At 47.4% G+C, this 17,198-nt stretch overlaps 5 protein-coding genes across 5 annotated transcripts; 3 read left to right on the plus strand and 2 right to left on the minus strand.

Moving 5' to 3' along the window:
- Positions 1–5,516: 5,516 nt before the first annotated feature.
- PG986_008819 (uncharacterized protein) lies at positions 5,517–6,494 on the plus strand (the record flags this gene model as incomplete). Its single annotated transcript, XM_066845041.1, has 1 exon — positions 5,517–6,494. One exon carries the CDS (start codon positions 5,517–5,519, stop codon positions 6,492–6,494), a length of 978 nt encoding a protein of 325 aa, XP_066697439.1.
- Positions 6,495–7,360: 866 nt separating this feature from the next.
- PG986_008820 (uncharacterized protein) lies at positions 7,361–8,625 on the plus strand (the record flags this gene model as incomplete). The annotated part of the gene is made up of 2 exons (XM_066845042.1): positions 7,361–7,587; positions 7,668–8,625. 2 exons carry the CDS (start codon positions 7,361–7,363, stop codon positions 8,623–8,625), a joined length of 1,185 nt encoding a protein of 394 aa, XP_066697440.1.
- Positions 8,626–9,980: 1,355 nt separating this feature from the next.
- PG986_008821 (uncharacterized protein) lies at positions 9,981–12,001 on the minus strand (the record flags this gene model as incomplete). Its single annotated transcript, XM_066845043.1, has 5 exons — positions 9,981–10,478; positions 10,645–11,092; positions 11,180–11,293; positions 11,421–11,536; positions 11,729–12,001. The coding sequence occupies 5 exons, from the start codon at positions 11,999–12,001 to the stop codon at positions 9,981–9,983; spliced, it is 1,449 nt and encodes a 482-aa protein (XP_066697441.1).
- Positions 12,002–12,672: 671 nt separating this feature from the next.
- On the minus strand, positions 12,673–13,896 carry PG986_008822 (uncharacterized protein; the record flags this gene model as incomplete). The annotated part of the gene is made up of 1 exon (XM_066845044.1): positions 12,673–13,896. The coding sequence occupies one exon, from the start codon at positions 13,894–13,896 to the stop codon at positions 12,673–12,675; it is 1,224 nt and encodes a 407-aa protein (XP_066697442.1).
- A 1,811-nt stretch (positions 13,897–15,707) lies between these two features.
- PG986_008823 (inosine/uridine-preferring nucleoside hydrolase) lies at positions 15,708–16,830 on the plus strand (the record flags this gene model as incomplete). The annotated part of the gene is made up of 2 exons (XM_066845045.1): positions 15,708–15,823; positions 15,882–16,830. The coding sequence occupies 2 exons, from the start codon at positions 15,708–15,710 to the stop codon at positions 16,828–16,830; spliced, it is 1,065 nt and encodes a 354-aa protein (XP_066697443.1).
- Between the last annotated feature and the right edge of the window lie 368 nt (positions 16,831–17,198).

Genomic DNA, 17,198 nt, shown 5'->3' on the forward strand with positions numbered 1-17,198 from the left:
GATACCCTAGGGTTATTTTTTATAAAATAATTACCGTGTACCTTTTATTTAAAATTATAAGCGATAAGAGTTTATCGTAATTTCCGGGATTCGGGAAATAGAATACCGGGGATAGTAAATTATTTATCGATTTTTAAATCTCTTAGTTTCGTAATTTTTATTATTAACTCGTTTATAAATATATTAACTAGTCGTTCGTATTCTTTTAAGTTAAAGTTTTCGTTTTTTAAATCGTAAAGTACGAGGGCGGTGTTTTTTAAAAATTCTTTTCCGATTATAGTAAATATTCGCGTTCGGCGGCCTCCTTTTTTTAGGGTTTTAAGGAATTATCCGGTTTTTTTTTATTTATTAAGTGAGTAGGGCACTTATTATCGTAGTAAGCTGTTTAGGATAAGCTGCCGTGTAATATATTTAGTATATTATTAACGCTGTTTTTTTTAATAGCTACTAGGGTTCCCTTTACTTTAATAGCGTTAACGTGGCGTTTATTAAGGACTCGGTTAAACGTTTTTTTAGGGCTTTTATAGTTTCGTACGAAGTACCCGTTTTTTTTATAATTATAATAAGTAATATTTTTTTTACGTTTTCCTTTATTATTTCGTTAAGTAGCGTTAAAGTTTATAGGTTTATTATATTAGCCGTAAACGGTGAATCGTGTTTTATTATTAACCGGTTATCGTGGTTATTTAATGTTAACTCGGTTAATATTAGTTTAACTTCGTTAATTTTACCGGGTTTATTTTCTTTGTTTTTCCCTGCGTTGTTTATAGAGCCGTGTGTCGATTTTAATAATTAACTTTATATAGTTAAAAAAATTAATAGGGGTATCGAGTCGGCTTAGTTCGTTTTTAACCTTTTTTTTAAGGCTTCGGTAATATATTATAATTTTAGTGTCCTCGGTATTATAGAGGCGTATTATAATACGTTAAAACTCGGCCGAGTAGCTGGCTATAGATTTTTTTATCGTAAGGTTTCGAGTTTTCGTTTCGCTTATCGCTTTTCGTCGGGATTTTAAAAGAGTAACTTAAAAGCTTTTTTAAATCCCTCGTAATTACTAAAAATTCTCTAGGTTTTATTTCGATATAGCTTAATTTATTAATCGTGCTTTATAAATTCGTCGAGGTAAGGTTCGAATTAAACGAGTGTTTTACCTTTTAAAAAAAAGCGGTATATATTACGCGCTAAGTTAAGTCGGTGAACATTTTTTCGTAAAAGTGTTAATAAGTTTTAACCTAAACTAGGAATCTTTAAAGGTTTCCGTTAATTTCGTTAAAAGCATTAAGAGCGCTGATCTTTATTCCTCTTTTAAATGCGACAAGGGTTTAAATAATATTAGCGGCTGTTTAGAGAACTCGGATCTATTTTCGCAAGTCGCCGGGGTCGGTTTTATCCTTATTAAAGGGCTTAAGTCGTTAGTAATTACGGAGGTTACGGTTTTTATTTTCGAGTTAAGCGTAATAAGTCTTATAGTTAGCGTTTTTTTATTTTAAAGCTTTAAGTCGTTTTTTAAGTATTTATTATTCGTCGTTATTATCGTCGCTATTAATATTTATAAGAGGGGGTAATTACGTAACGCTAGGTTTAGCGGTTAATTTTTTCCTATAGCGAGTATTATTATTAGTAAGAGTAAATATATTTCTTAAAAAATATTACTTAAAGGTTTAAGTAATAACTCGTAAAAATAAAAGCGATTAAAATATAACGAATAGCTATCGGGGTTTAAAAGAAACCTCGTAGACGTGCTAGGTTTATATTAATTAAAACGAGAAAATACTTAAACGTGTAAAAAACCCGGTCTTTTAATATAATAGTAATATTTTAATTTAATCGTGAGGTTTAGCGTGAAAGTATAATAAGTTCGTTAAGGTAATATATTTTATTAATAGGTTAAATTAATACTTAGATTAATCGTTAAAGTAAAGAGTGTTTATATAAAATATATAAGAAAAGTTCGTAGTTTATATATTTAATCTCTCTTTTATTAATTCTTAAATTACGCTAAATATCCGCGATTCGATATATTTAATTTCCTTTAAATTATATCGGATATTTACGATTTAATATATTTATATTTTAACTAGATTATATTAAATATTTATAATCTAGTATATTTATATTTTATTTTTACGTGACTTTTAATGGTTATCCTATTTAATTTATTTATTCCGTATTAATTATTCGTTATTAGCTATTTAATACTATCGTCGTTATTTTATTCTAGGCGTATTAGTTAATAACGGTTATCGTTAATAGGTTCGTTATCGTAAGCGGGGCGTCAGCGCTAACTAGTAGGTTTAGCTATTATCAGGTTTAGGTATATTTCGGGGCATCGTAAGCCCGTGCCGTAAGTGGGGTCTTAGTCGCGTAGTTAGGCTAAGTTGTAACACTCGGTAAGTTATTTTTAAACAGCGGAATAAACCGAGGTAACGATTTAATACCTTAAGTAAAAACTGCGAGTATTTATTAACTATTTTTAAAACGACTAAAACGAAACCTTACCGGCTATAAATACCGCCTAGGCTACGTTACCTTAAAATTTAATAGGGTATTCCCTTTACGAAATCGAAATAAGGTTCCTTATAAAATCTATTTAAAATTAAGAGGCTAAAATTAAAAACATAACGAATTTAAAAGAACGCGAAAAGCTTAGCCAAATAACCGTATAGAATTAAATAAAGCGAATCGTTAATTACTATAAAATAGTTAAAAGAAATATAATTAAAGCTTAATAAAAATATATAATTAAAAAAATAAGCACCGATAGTAACCGGATTTCGATATCGGGGATCGGGTATTTATTATTAAGAAAACCTAGTTTTTTATAAGGCTTACCGATAAGCTCGATTATTTTTTAACTCGATAACACTATAAAATCGAACGAAAAATCGGTTACTCGTATCTATTAAAAATCTTAAAAGGATAAATAGGTTCCAAGGTTTTTTATATAAACCGACTTAGGAAATACCCGAATAACCCTTTAATTAAATAAGCGGCACGAAACCTTAACGGCGAAATAATCGAACTAAACGAAGAAAAAAAATAGGAAGTACACCGTATTACTAGCTTAAAAACTTACTATTAAAAATTATAATATTAAATCGAATAAAGAAAATAAAATCCCGACTTAACCTAGTATCCCGTAAAAAACTTTAAAAATACGGCTAAGTAATTATAAACCTACCACGAGTAAAATCCCGAGGCTTTTAATCCCTCGATACGTTTATAACATTAATTATAAGCGGCCGAGAACGACACGTTTAACGAACCACACGAAAATAATAATAAACCGGCCGCCCCCGAAAAGAAAACAGTATAATAAAAAGGTTAAAAAAAAACAGTGATTTAAATAAAGGAATAAGTTTAAATAGTTATAGTACTAATTTTTTATTTAATATATTTCGAAACGAGCTATTTTAAAAAAAGGGGTAATATTACGGCGTACTTTAAAATAAGCCTTTAATAGCCTTACTAATTAGAGTAAAGTAAAAGCATACGAGAAATAGCCCGAGCGCTACTTAACTTTTCCTTACCTATTTAAATAAAGAAATCGTCCCGGTAAAGCTGGACCTTTTCCTTTTTCCCTATTTTTTTCGGTTTTCCACAATAAAGCAATAACTTATAGCCTTGCCTCCCGAATTACTATAACTGTAATATAAATAAGCTCTTTTTTAAATTAGTTTAAGCTATATATTAACGTATTAATTATTTCGTATATATACTTAGCGTATCCTTTTTATAAAAAAAGTTAATTACTTTATTAATAAATAATAAGTACACCGTTTTTTAAAACGTTATCCGGCTTTTAAAACTATACGTATTAAAGCGATAAATTTTCGGCGCCTTATATATACATTAAACGAGGCCGTGCGAAAGTTTTTTAATTAGTTTAATATTATTATTATTAATAGTATACCCCCTCGATTTAAATTTAATATTAATAAAATAAAAACTATAATAACGATAAGGAAAGGTATTATAATAATTAAACTTATTACCTATTAAAGTTTAATGCGAAATAATTCGGCTAATTATAAATAAATAATTATTTTAAAGTATATTAATACTATTAATAATATTTTACCGCCTTTAATTATATTTAAAAGCTAATCGATTTAATAATAGTAATTCCTTTAAAAGAAAGCCGAGGTTAATATAAAGAGTGCACGAATTTAAGTGGTAACGATAAATAAGGGGTAATAAAAGGATAAAGCTAACGCTTATCTTTTTATATTTCTAGGGGGCCTAAGTTTTTATATATATAAAGCGGCGAAATAGAGCCGGAATTAATACATAAGCGCCCCGTTCCCTCTACTCCTATTATAGTTAATTATAAGTATAAAGATTAAGCTTTTAAAATATTATTAAAAGAATAAATTTTTAATCCTATAGCTTTAAAATAGTTAAAAAAATCTTTATCCTTTTAACGAAACTTAATAACTTTAATTAATAAAGGCTTTTAATTCTTAATAAATATAAAAGTTATATTAATAATAATTTTATATTAATAGCGTTAAAAATTAAAGTATAACTCCTTTATTTATTATTATATAGCTTTTATATACTTTAACCTTTAAATACTAATTATTTTAAGGTTTTAAAAAAGAGGTTTCGAAAAAAGCTCAACTTAATATACGTTATTATTAATAATAATTACATTAAGAAAAAGGACTTCTTTTAAGCTTAGGTTAAAATACGTAAAGTAATTTTTACCTTTAAAGTTATCGCTAATAAATAAGTAGTAATTAATATTTATCCTTTTAATATTAAAAAGCCGATAAATAATAAGCTCCGGCGTTTTAATATAATACGAACTATTAATAAAGCTATTACCGTTAAAGATACACGTTAGCCGGCCGAACCGAAGGCTAAAAAAATTAAAACGCCGAAAAACAGCTAGTAAATTAAAAATTTAAAGGTTATAATACTTAATATAAAAGTTATTACCGGTAATTTAATTAAAAGGTTACTATAAAAAAAGCTCGGTAAGAGTATTAATAATTTAACGGTTTAAATCGGCTAGTTAAAATAAGAAAAGGCCGGTTTAAAAGTAGATTTAAAAAAAATAAAGGCTTAAAAAAAAGGTAAATAAAGACTCTAATAAAGGCTTTATTTATATAATAAACATTAAAAAGGTTTAAAAGGACATTAAAAAAGGAAAGCTAAGGAAAAAGCCGAAAAAGGGCGTTAATAAAGTGGTAGAAATTAATATAAATTAAGCTAGTGATAAAGGTAACTCTATTATAATACGCACGAGCCGAAATAGACCTTAAAATGCAGTGTGTGTTGCTCAATTGACCTATCTATTGCTGTTGTTATTGATTTTTACATCTATTTTAGGGGGTCAGTGAAGGGGGGGCAGCCAGTAGGGGTTGCATCTTACCTAACAACTCTCGTCAACATGGGGGCTATTCAGCCGCTCGAGGTGGCATTATAAAGAGCATATCCCTCACAGCAACCTCCTTTCCTCATATCCAGCTTCAACATAGGCTCTCATCAAATCGAACCGAAGATCAAACATGCAACTGATACAACTCCTCATACCCCTGGCACTGGTGGCTCGGTGTAGTGCCGCAGAAGCCACCGCGGCGACAACCACTGCGAAACCATCACTGCCAACAGTCAACCGCGAAGACACGCTCAATGCCACCCGCCAAGGCAGCGCCCTCAACGTCCTCGGCATCGCGACCTCGGTCGTGACCGACATCGTCCACGAGATCTTCGGCATCATCAAGGCCGACGACGACAAGAAGGCCAAATGGGTCGACGAGACGCTCAACCGGCTCTGGGCCGCGGACCCGGGCCGCAACGTGCTCGTGTACCACAGCCAGAAGAGCCGGTACCGGCTCCAGGGCACGCGGCACGAGCACTTCGAGCTCGACAAGTTCCTCGTCGGCTCCTACGGCTACGAGATCTGGGTCTTCGAGTCCGGCTCCTTCACGCTCGAGGGCGGGCGGGACGCCACGGAGTGGGGCTGGCGCGGGTGCAGGGACGGGCAGAAGTCGGACCTCGTCGGGCCGCATGTCGAGTTCTGCGATCCCAAGAAGCAGGAGAAGCAACCGCCGCAGCAGTCGTCGTCCAAGGCGAGAACGACGACGAAGAAACAGCAACATACCACCGCGACCCGCCCTACTACGACGCCTGCTACGACGCAGCACCCGAAGACCACGACCATCGTGCGCACCGTATCGCAGAAGCCGACTACGGTCGTACAGACACATGAAGCCACCGCTAAGGCCGCTCCAAGTGGTGGCGGCGGGGACGGGTCCGTGGGCAATACTCCTGACCCGCTGTTCACGACTGCAGTGAGTGGTGGAGACGGCTCTGGGAATAGTGCCAATAACCCTGCCGCGGGCGATGGGCAGGGGCTGGGCCAGCAAGCCGGTTCGAGCACGAAGAACTCAAGCTCCACCGGGGTTCCAAACGCGAGCACGCAGCCTGCCACTGCTGTTGCGCTTGTGACGGCACTGATGGCTCTGTTTGTTTTGGTGACCTGATCTGGTACTTATCAAGCATCTTTCCTTGCTGTGTATTCTCATCCATGATAAGGTGTGAGGTTCTAGGGTACGAATGTAGTTCTCTGACCTGATGGAGGAAGATACGACGACGAAGCTTGTGATGGCCGACCTTGATACATACCATATAGATATATAGATGCCTTGCCCCTTGAACACTGGCTTGATGACAAACATCTTTGATGTCATAATCCGAAGCCCAAATGTTGATGAATTTCTCTGGCTTCTTGTGCGAGACTTGAATGCCCGTTCTTCCGCCCCCCCCAAAGCAATTAACCCAACATGATTAACCCAGCCGGTGCGGCGTCATGGTGAAAACTCCAGAGGATCATTGTCTGATGTTCAAGATTGTATGGACGTTGGATGGCCCAGAACCAACTAGCCTGAATCAAACGAATGAATACGAGAGAGTTGCTCTAGCCTGCACCCGCTCTGCTGGTTTTTTTTTTTTTTTTTTTTTGGCTAGTGACCTCGTATCAACGTGTCGGTCGGCATTGCCGGTCTGTCAATATGGGTTTCAAAAATAGCGCTGTAAAATTGCTTACCCGCACCGCTAGGACCAGCTGGGACAGGCAACAGGCCCCGAAAACCGGTTTTCTCGTGGGGCGCAGCCCCTGCCAAGTGGTGGTGGTGCCGCTAGGATCTAACCGTAATCGGTCACATCGGGCCCCAGCTTTCGCCCCTATTATTGATGGGCACATCGCCGAACTGCCGGGCCCGCATGAACTACATAAAGCATGCACACGCCGTCCTGTTTCCAAGTATTGACTAGGAACCGCCAACTGCTTTCCTTCACTCGTTCCGCATAGCAACAGCCCATCTGCCGGCTTGATACCGATATCGTCGACATGGCACCCGCCACTCGTTACGCCCTCGCCGCCGCCGCGCTGGCCCAGGCCGCCACCGCTGCCGGTGTCATCGAGATGCCCATCACTTTCCGCAACACTTACGCCATGGTCAGCGTGGAGGCTGGCACGCCGGCCGAGGAGCATTTCCTGCGCCTCGACACCGGCAGCGCGTCAACGTGGTTTGTGGACAAGAAGTGCGCCCAGGGCGCTTGCGACAACTACAGCGGGTGAGTACCACGTAATCTTGAAGCTCGCATCGCATCTTTTGCGAAGCGTCGTATCATGCTGAGCTAACACCGAATACTAGCTCCCCCCGCGTGGGCTACGACGTCGACGCCTCCTCCACGGGCGAGCAAATCGGCAACTCGAGCACCGTCGACTACCTGGGCGGCCAGATCGCCGGCCCCAGCGTGCGTGACACCTTCCGCGCCGGCGGCGCGACGTGGAACCAGACCTTCCTGAACGTCGACGAGAGCTCGTTTGCGCAGATCCCGGGCGACGGCTTCTTGGGCCTGGCCTTCGACAGCATCAGCGACGGCGCGACGCACACGGTGCCCGAGACGCTGCTCGCCGAGGGCGCCCTGGCCCAGCCTCGCTTCGGCCTGTACATGGGGACCGAGCTCAACGACACCAACGGCCGGCCCGGCGACGGCGCCCTCACCCTCGGCGGCTCGCGCGAGGACAAGTACGTCGACGGCGAGATGACCTGGCTGCCCGTCATGAAGGACGGCACCCCGCGCGACTACCAGCTGTGGCGGGCGCCGCTCCTCAAGTTCTCGGGCTCGCACCAGGGCGCCGACGGCCAGACCGTCTCGCGGGGCCGCGACTGGGAGGGCGATTTCAAGGCCTCGGGCGTCTTCGACACGGGCGCGGGCAGCATCAGCGTGCCCTCGCTCGACGTGTACCTGATGTACCAGTCGATCGGCTGGGACTTTGCCGCGATCCTGAGCCACGAGCACATCCCGCTCTGCACCGAGTTCAACGCGACCTGGTCCGTCACCTTCTCGTTCGCGGGCGGCCCGGGCGACAAGTACCGCGACGTCGTCCTCACGGGCGACCAGCTGGCGGTGCCCGGGTTCGCGAACCGGGACGACGCGTGCTGGCCGCCCTTCGAGTCCGGGAACCAGGACGGGTTCTTCCTGTTCGGGACCCCCTTGCTGAACCAGTTTTATACCGTGTATGACTTTGGCGGCAGCAAGCCCGAGGAGTACACGCCGCGTATTGGGTTTGGGCAGCTCAAGAAGGAGTTCAAGCCTCGCATCTAGACAAGGCGGACCGGAAACTCGGAAATGGAGCATGTAGATACGCCACAATAATGAGAACGAATCTGAATTAACGGGCTTTGAGACATCATGATGCAAATTAAAGCGCTGTGCACTATAAGACGTATGCTGGGACTTGAATCACCTGCGCGGTCCTTCCTTTAGTCCACAAAGTGTCAATTCAACGGCAAGAAGCAGGTTCGGTCCATACCCGGGCCTTAAAAAGACAATAGCAAATTGGAAGCACGTTATCACTGAGCTTGCTTAGCGGCCTTACTTGGACCTCGAGTGCTTCAAAGATCAAGGGACAAAGAAGACGGCAAGGGCATGGGAATGTAGGTTCCTGAAGACTGGAAGACTGTACTCCAATGTGGTGCCACAAGAGTTGTTGTGGTTGATGAAGTGACTTGTATATCACCCAAGGCATCGTCAAGGGTTGGTTACAGGCCCGGTCTTCTTGGAGGGCATCATTGTGCTGCCAAACCGAGGGATGTTGTTATGTGCTACACATAACACTACGCCGGCCAAGTATGTCATAGCTATAATTGTTCGTGCTGGGTCCAACTTCCTTTGTCATGGTTGCCCTGGAGCATCCATTGGCCTTTGTAACAACAAAGCGGAGGGGGCAGGAGTAATATTTTGGTTGCCTGGCAAAGGGCTGGCAGATCAGATACGAAACAGCTACACAGGCATTGCAAATGGCTTTAGGGGGAGATCATGCCCTATTATCCCTTGGTAGCAAGCTCTACAGCAGCCAGCATGTACCTATCCCCCCCCCCCCACCAGAAGCCTGCCTCTCCCATACACCCATCACCACGAACACCTCAGCCTGATTGTTCCTACAGGCCGGTGGGGCACACACAAACGCCCACCTAAGGTAATCAGCTACTGTCCTGCCACCCAACCTCCCTAGATGGCTAAGCTGCCCTTAATGATTCCTAATAGATGCTCTTTTCCTTGATCATGGGGTCTGGTGGCCCAGCTGTAAAGTAAAGATTGCAACGATCCATTGGGTGGACAAAACTAGTACCTGGGGGAGCATATTGAAATAAACAGCCTGTTGGTTCGATTCCGGTCGTGGTCATTCATTTATTTTTTTTTGGTTTTCTTATTCTCTTCTCTTCGATTTTGTATATCTGCATGTCCTTCCAGCTGCACTTCCCTGCAGTCTTTCCCATTCACGTCTTTCCATCTGCCACTCAGACGACACCCAGTCTTCTGATTCATTGCACAGTGAGCATCATCGTACTTGGACCTTACAAGAATATGAGTACCTGTCCTCTTTCTTGTCGACAAATAATCTGCTGCTGCTGCTCGTCTTATATACCAGACCGATCCTCTCCCGCCTTATCCCACGCTCAGCTCCCTCCCATCTGTACATCCCCGTCTTCATCTGAGTCTCCGACTACGGCTTTATTCGCAACGACACCGTCCTCTGCATCCTGAACATCCTCCTCCTCCTCCTCCTCATTTCCACCGTCCTCATCCCCGTCTTCATCCGAATCATCCCCGCCCCCGCCGCCCCCGCCAGGCGGCGGCGGCTGCGGCCTCGGCTTCGAGACGTCGACCCTGGCGTCGATCTCGGCGTGGTAGGGCACCGGCCATTCCATGAACCGCCGCCGGCGGTGCTCCCGCGCCCGCCGCGGCAGCGCCCGCGTCGTCGACCACCGGTCCAGCCCCCGCAGGTCCGGGTCCGCCTCGTCCGTGTAGACGTACAGCATGAGCTCGGGCGGCTTGGTCCACGACACGTCGTTGGCGCCCGTGTAGTCGCGCATCCGGAGCCGGTGCGCCCGCAGCTCGGCCCGCACCGTGGGGAGCAGGGTGTCGAGGAGGCGGGCCACGGTGGGCTGGCGGGTCTGGTGGGCGTGCACAGAAAGGGGTTAGCAATGTTGGATCTTTTTCTTTTTCTTTTCCCACAGTAGGTAGGTTGCCGCTGGGCACAGGAAGGGATGTTGCGTTTGTATGGTAGATATTCATGTAAAAGATACAGCTTACCTAGTTGGGCACCAAGACACCATTGACCCTCTGGCTCTGCTCGATGTCGCTGCCGTCCATGTTGGGCCACTCAAACTCCCGCAGCCACGCCTCGAGCGCGGCCGAGTACCGCCGCCGGCCCGCGGGCAGGCCCCGCGTGTTGGCGGCCCGGACCGTGAACTGCTCGGGCGTGATGACGTTGGCGTCCTGGTAGTCGGCCTCGGCGATGGAGGCCATGAACAGGCGCCGCAGGACGGCCCCGTAGTAGTGCACGTCCTCCCACGCGTTGGGCCGGCCGCGCGCCGGGTGGCCCGCCAGCGCCGGGTCGTCAAAGTGGACCGACGGCAGCAGGTCCGCCGCGGGGTCGCCGTCGCGCGCCGCGAGGCCGAAGTCGCCCAGCACGATCTCGGGGAAGGCGTTCTTGACGGTCCCGCAGTTGCCGCGCGACTGCCCGACGGGCGCGTAGTTGATGAAGACGTTGTTGGGCACCAGATCGCTGTGGTAGATTCAGGGCCAGGGGCGCGGGGGCCCGCCCCAGGGATTGGTCGCGGTGCCGGTGCGCGTCTCGCCGCGCTGCAGGTACTTCAGGGCCTCGCCGAGCTCGACCGCGACGTGCCAGATGAAGTGCTCGGGCACCTCGTCGCCGAGCTCGCGGTACTTTTCGATGAGTTGCTCCAGGGTGCCGCCGTTGGCGAATCTATTTTTGCGTGGGAGCGGGCGGCTGGTCAGCAGAACAAGGGACGGACAACATAATTCATTTGCTGGCTGGCGGTATGTATGATGCCAGCACTTCGAGGATAGATACCCATGCAGGGAGGACTTACTGAAAGTATAAGGAGTAGGTCTTGGCATTTAGCCTCTTCCAATAGTCGAGTTTTGTGAAATAAGTTTCGTCAATGAGGTAGTCAAACTGAACGTTCCTGGGTCCAGGTGCTCCGATCTATCACGCATCAACTAGTCATCAGCATCTTCAAATATCGTCTGTCTCTACACCAGGAGAGTGAAATGGGTCAACGCAAAAGACCACCGAGAGTCGACATAGTTCAGAAGAATATTTGCCAGCCACCGCCTATTCGGAAGCGGCCTCTAAAACGACGTGCGACGCAGCAAGTAGTAAACGTAACCTACTTACTGTAGAAAACCGAAGCTCAGGCGGGAGTTGGGTTTTGAAATCCCCGTTTTGATCGTCGTCGGTGCGGACCAAGATCTTGTTGACGTTGAGCCGGTTGTTGGCCACCGACTGGACGAGAAAGAGTTTGTCCCCTCCCAGCTCCTTGACGAAGAGGAACCCCTTATCCGCCACTATCCCCCTCGCATTCTCCCGGTCTGCCGATGCCCTATTGCCGCGATAATGGGGTAGAAAGACTCCGGCCTGGCGGTACTTGCGAAGGGCTGCTGTGGACATAATATCAAGCCGTGTGGCGTTTTGCCTCCTCTACGTAGGTGTTATAGGATTTTATCATGAAACTGCACAGAATATCAAGGATCGTCATTCTCGACATCATCGGGACAAGCAGTAAAGTCACGAGACCTCGTTCCTGTCTCTTGACAAAGACCAAAGTTCAAATCTACCGCATCCGGAGTGATGTTTTGCAATAGCACGGAGTCTGGACAAAGAGACATTGTCAATACGAGATACACTGAATAGCGTATATTCGAATTCAAATATCAAATGACTTCTTAATTGCGGGAGCCATGGTGATGCAGCTTTGTTGATAAAGGTGATAAGCTCAAGGGTTTGACTTCGCACACAGATAGAATATCGCAGCAGTAGGTTGGAGAAATCTGAAGGCAATCGATTTGTAGCGGCCATGCTTTTCGACAGTCTTCTTCACCAACTGTGTTATCATCTAATTAACTGGGGGTATTCTGATCATGAAGCATAAACCTTAATGTACATGGGTGAACTCCAACTTCTTTTCTCTCCGCTCAATGGCGCATGCTCAAAAGTGCGGTTTGAGCTGGTCCGGTCAACTCTTCCTCTAGCGGCAGGTCTAACAATCTGCAGGTTCCAATCTCCATGTATCCCACTTCACTTCTTCTTATCCGGCGATTCCATTCTGCCGGAATGTATGGTCATGCTCGCCTTCGGTTTGAGGGAAAATTCGAATTGATAGGTTGAATCGTTGTGGCCGCCGAATTCGACCGGAAGCCCAGCCGGTTGTTCAAAATTCCGACTCCCCCCTTGTCCCCATTCAGTTCCATCTTCTCCATCATCTTCGCGATGTCTGCTGGCTGCCCAATGCCCCTCGTGTGCGGTTTCCGGCGCGGGCTCCGACCCTTAGCCAGGTGTGCTGCGTTCTGCCGATGCTCCAGCTGCTCGTAGTCCCATTCGCACCCCAAGACCCAGAACTTGACCTTAGCGGGGTTGCTGTGTCGCTCGGGGTCTGCCTTGCAGTAGCTGATGTACTCTGACCGCACCCAGTCCAGCTTTGCGAAGACCTTAGAGTTCAGCTGGCAGTCCTGGGGGTCGAGCTCGTAGTAGGTCCTGCCCCCGCTGAGAAACTTCTGGCCGCCGGCAATACCGTGGCCGGAACTAGGACCAGGCCATCGTGGCTCGTCGTCTAGGCTCAGTCGAGATAGGTCCTTGGAGACGGATCTGCGGATCGTGTGATAATCGATGAAGTAGAATCTCTCGAGGTTCTTGAACAGAGCGGCAAACTCGTACAGGTGGTGATGAACGTGTGGCTTAACCGATCCATGTACCCTGCCACAGAGTCGGCAGCGACGCCTGTCCTCGTCCCATTCGGGGTGGTACTTGACGGCCAAGCGACGGATCGAATCGAGCTGTGTCTGGTTCAGTTTGCTTGCCCACGTACCCAGGTTGCGGCTCCAGTTGAGATCCGGGTAGTCGATGCAGATGACATCGTCGGAGCCTGTCAGCGATATGAGACGGGCGCTATCCAGCACTAGGTTCCCGGGCTTGTTTGTCGACATTCGCACTAGCTCGGCCGCTTCGCCACACGACAACGAGAGCTTGGTCAGGTTCTTGTTGGCCGTGATGTAGTACGAAAGATCGGCTGCAGGCAGGGGGTAAATAGGCTTGAGGTTGGCCGAATAGAGCGGGGCGGCATCTCTCTGGCGTCCCCTGGGTTGCCGGCGTGAGGCCTGGGAAGATGCGGCGTCATCGTCCTCCCGGTCCGAATCCTCGTCGGAGTTTGGGCGGCGTGGCGGGATCCTTGGAGCCTCGAACTTGAGGAAATGGATTCCAGGCACGTAAACGACCTCCTTCCAGATCTTGTACCGGATGTCGTAGGGCAAGCGGAAGAAGAGGGGAAATCTCTCAAGGCCCGGTGGCATGATGAAATGCAGGCGATGACTCCCCCGACGTGCTGGCCATTCTTTGGTGCCAGGCTTGTCGGACAGGTTTTAGATGTGCCTTGACGTATTTACGGGACGATCAGAATCAGTAAGGCGTCTTCAATGTGGTCGATCATGGAGTCGTGCGTGACTGGGGAATTGCTGCTCGGACTGGGCGACACTGAGAGCGGCTGGCGATGATGTGAGACGCGAAGGCTTGGCCTCCGACGCCGTCGGGGTCGCGAGGGTTGAATCAATTGCTCGAAAGGAACAGGTCGGGCGTAGAAGGCGAACACAAGAATTGGAAATCTAGATATGTAAACAGCAGGGTAAGGTTGGGGAAAGACGAGGGCGAACGATGCCTAATTTTGGTTGTGGTCGAACTGAAATCAATTTGATGTCGTTGAATTTAGGTTGCCATCCACACCCCTCACGCTCTCCCAGCCATCAAGGCTGCAGTCCAGGCAGAGGCAGAGCTGAAAAGTCCAAGCCACGGGAAAGACAAACACCGATTTTGACTTCAGACCAGGTGTGTGTGTGGTAGGCACAGGCGCATTGGTTTAGATTGTCGGCTACCTGCAACTGCAAATGCGTGTTTTCATTTCCCCAAACTTCCGGAGGTGATCACAAGTAGGTTTGATTGGATTGGAAAGCAGAACCACTCGCAATTCCAAATCTGTCCAAAGACCAAAGTACGACTGACTGGCAATTACTCCCTCTCTCTCTCTCTCTCTCTCTCTCTCTCTCTCTCTCTCTCTCCTCCCCTCGCTACATCCTGCCCCAGCCGTCTCAGCCCAACCCGCTGACGTATTACGGCATGCATAAAAGGTCGGAATGTGCAGTTACATCATGTCCGACTGAACCGCTCTTACCGCGCACATGGCAAATGGTCGCAAGGTATTGATCGGATGAATGTGGCGTCTGGTAACGCCCGCATTACTGGCCGCATTATCCAAGTCCCAAAGACCCAAATACATATCCTACGCTAGGCGCATTAGACTGGACGTTAGATTAGGTAGCAACTGCGCACTCAATTGACTGAACATGGCAAGGAGACAGCTCATCTCGACTTTGTGATTGCAGCCCGGTTTCGGATCATACATCAATTGACTTGGGCAGGCATGAACACTTGGCTCTTCTCCACCTGCGCCAAATCTGACAAGTCAATCGCGTCGCACCACGATGCCATCCGCAATTGGGTGCGAGAGTTGGGTTACCGTTCAACCCCCCTTTCGGATCGGATGCCGACCCAAAACCACCTTGGTGGACACACAGAAGCTAACCGTTTGGTGGGGTCATCCGGACAGCATATCGTATCGTCAACATGAGCATTGCAATCCCACCACGAAGCTATCCGAAGACGGCATCGCAAGGCAATAAAATCCTCAATAGAAGTGAGATTTATGAAAGAAACTTCTATTCTCAATCAAGAGAATAGATGACTTTCCCAGAGTACCAGGTCAGCAAGGCAGACTTTGATTGATGATTCAAACTCAGTACTACCGCAGCCCGCCCGAATTGGCTTTCTTGAATTGCCGCGACCAAAAGATACATGTTCGCATCCTCCCGGAAGTCGGTGCAAGGCATGCTGGCGATGTCACGGTCGGCATACTCCGGCAGCATCTCCGGCAATTTGATGAGATTATGACCCCGCTCCCGATAACGTTCGGAGCCGGGCAGGGACAGGGGTGCAGCAAATTTTCTGAAATCAGCGACAATATCAATCAAGTATATGAAGCTGCATCACCACCACCATCTCCAACCCCAAAGTCAGTGAGATCATTGAACGCTCAGCCGCAGACCCGCCCATCATGAGGCCAGCACAACTCCTTCGCAGCGCCGTCCATCTCTTGGCGCTGCCAATCGCCGCATGCGCCCCAGCAGCCAGGAACCTCATCATCGACACGGATATCTTCAGCGACGTCGAGTAAGTTTCCCAAACATATAACATGCCTAAGCGCATAATCTCTGACCATTACTCGTAGTGACGCCGGCGCCCTGCTGCTAGCCGCCACGTCGCCGAAGGCGAACCTGCTCGCCGTCAACATCAATGTCGGCTCCACCTACTCCGCCCTCGCCGCCTCTGCCATCCTCGCCCACTACGGCAAGGGCGACGTGCCAATCGGCATCGTGCGCCCACTGGCCAACAGCAGCTTCTTTGACACCTACGCCTACGAGCTGGGCGAGTACGCCAGCAAAGTCGCGTACCACTTCGGCTCTACTTCTTCCAATACTTCTTCTTCTCATCAACCACTTCTCCCATGGCCGCCCAGCAACGCCGAGAAAGCCGCAGACCCCGTCTCCCTGTACCGCTCAACCCTCTCCGCCGCTGCGGACAGCTCCGTAACCATCGCATCCATTGGCTTCTTCGAGAACCTGTCGTGTCTCCTCAACTCCACCGCGGACTCCATCTCTCCCTTCAACGGCATCGAACTGATCCGCCGCAAGGTCGAGCGCCTCGTCGTCATGGGTGGCATGTACCCCGCCGGCCGCGAGTTCAACTTCTTCGGCGACGACCCGGCCTTCGCGGCGCACGTCGTCAACACGTGGCGGGGGCTCACGCCCATGGTGTTCTCGGGCGGGGATCTGGGCGGAGATGTCTTCTCGGGGACGGGGCTTATGCGGGACGAAAGCCTCGCTGGGAAGGACCCCGTCCGAGAGGCGTATCTGTGGTATACATACGGTGCGGCGCGGCCGTCGTGGGATCCGTTGACGGTACTGTTTGCGATGGAGGGGGGTCTGGGAGATTTGTTCGAGTATGGGAACGAGGTCGGGTATAACCAGGTGTTTGCGAATGGGTCGAATGTTTGGGTGTACGATGAGGCGATCACAGATCAGCGGTTCTTGAAGTTGCGGGTCAGTAATGAGACGGCAGCGGCGGAGTTGGACCGGTTGTATCTCGATGGTGCTAGAGCGGCAAGCAAGGGCTTGTGATTGCTGATCAGGTAGATCTCGTGGTTTCTTGCGGATCTTGCAGAGCGAATGGGTTTGCGAACATTGCAAGGCCTATTCAGATATGCATTGCTTCATTGTTAGCTTGTTTTCTTCCTTCAAGAAGCGATACGTAGGGAAGTAACCATGTCAACAATTCCGGGCTTACTAGCTTAAGTAGTCAATGAATGCTTAACGAGTCATGCGTTTGAAGATAACAGGCGTGTCAGTAAGTTGGTGGTCAGATTCAACACTATGCAGAAAACTCCAGTCATTCCTTCCAAAGGATGCCATCGAGTTTCGTTCGTCACAAGTCGACAACTACACATTTGTTGACTTTTGGCAAATCCATGCAAGATCTCGGTCACCAT

The sequence above is a fragment of the Apiospora aurea genome (genome assembly GCF_038362705.1).
Source record: "Apiospora aurea strain CBS 24483 chromosome Unknown utg000006l_segment0_segment0, whole genome shotgun sequence".
Classification (NCBI taxonomy): domain Eukaryota; kingdom Fungi; phylum Ascomycota; class Sordariomycetes; order Amphisphaeriales; family Apiosporaceae; genus Apiospora; species Apiospora aurea.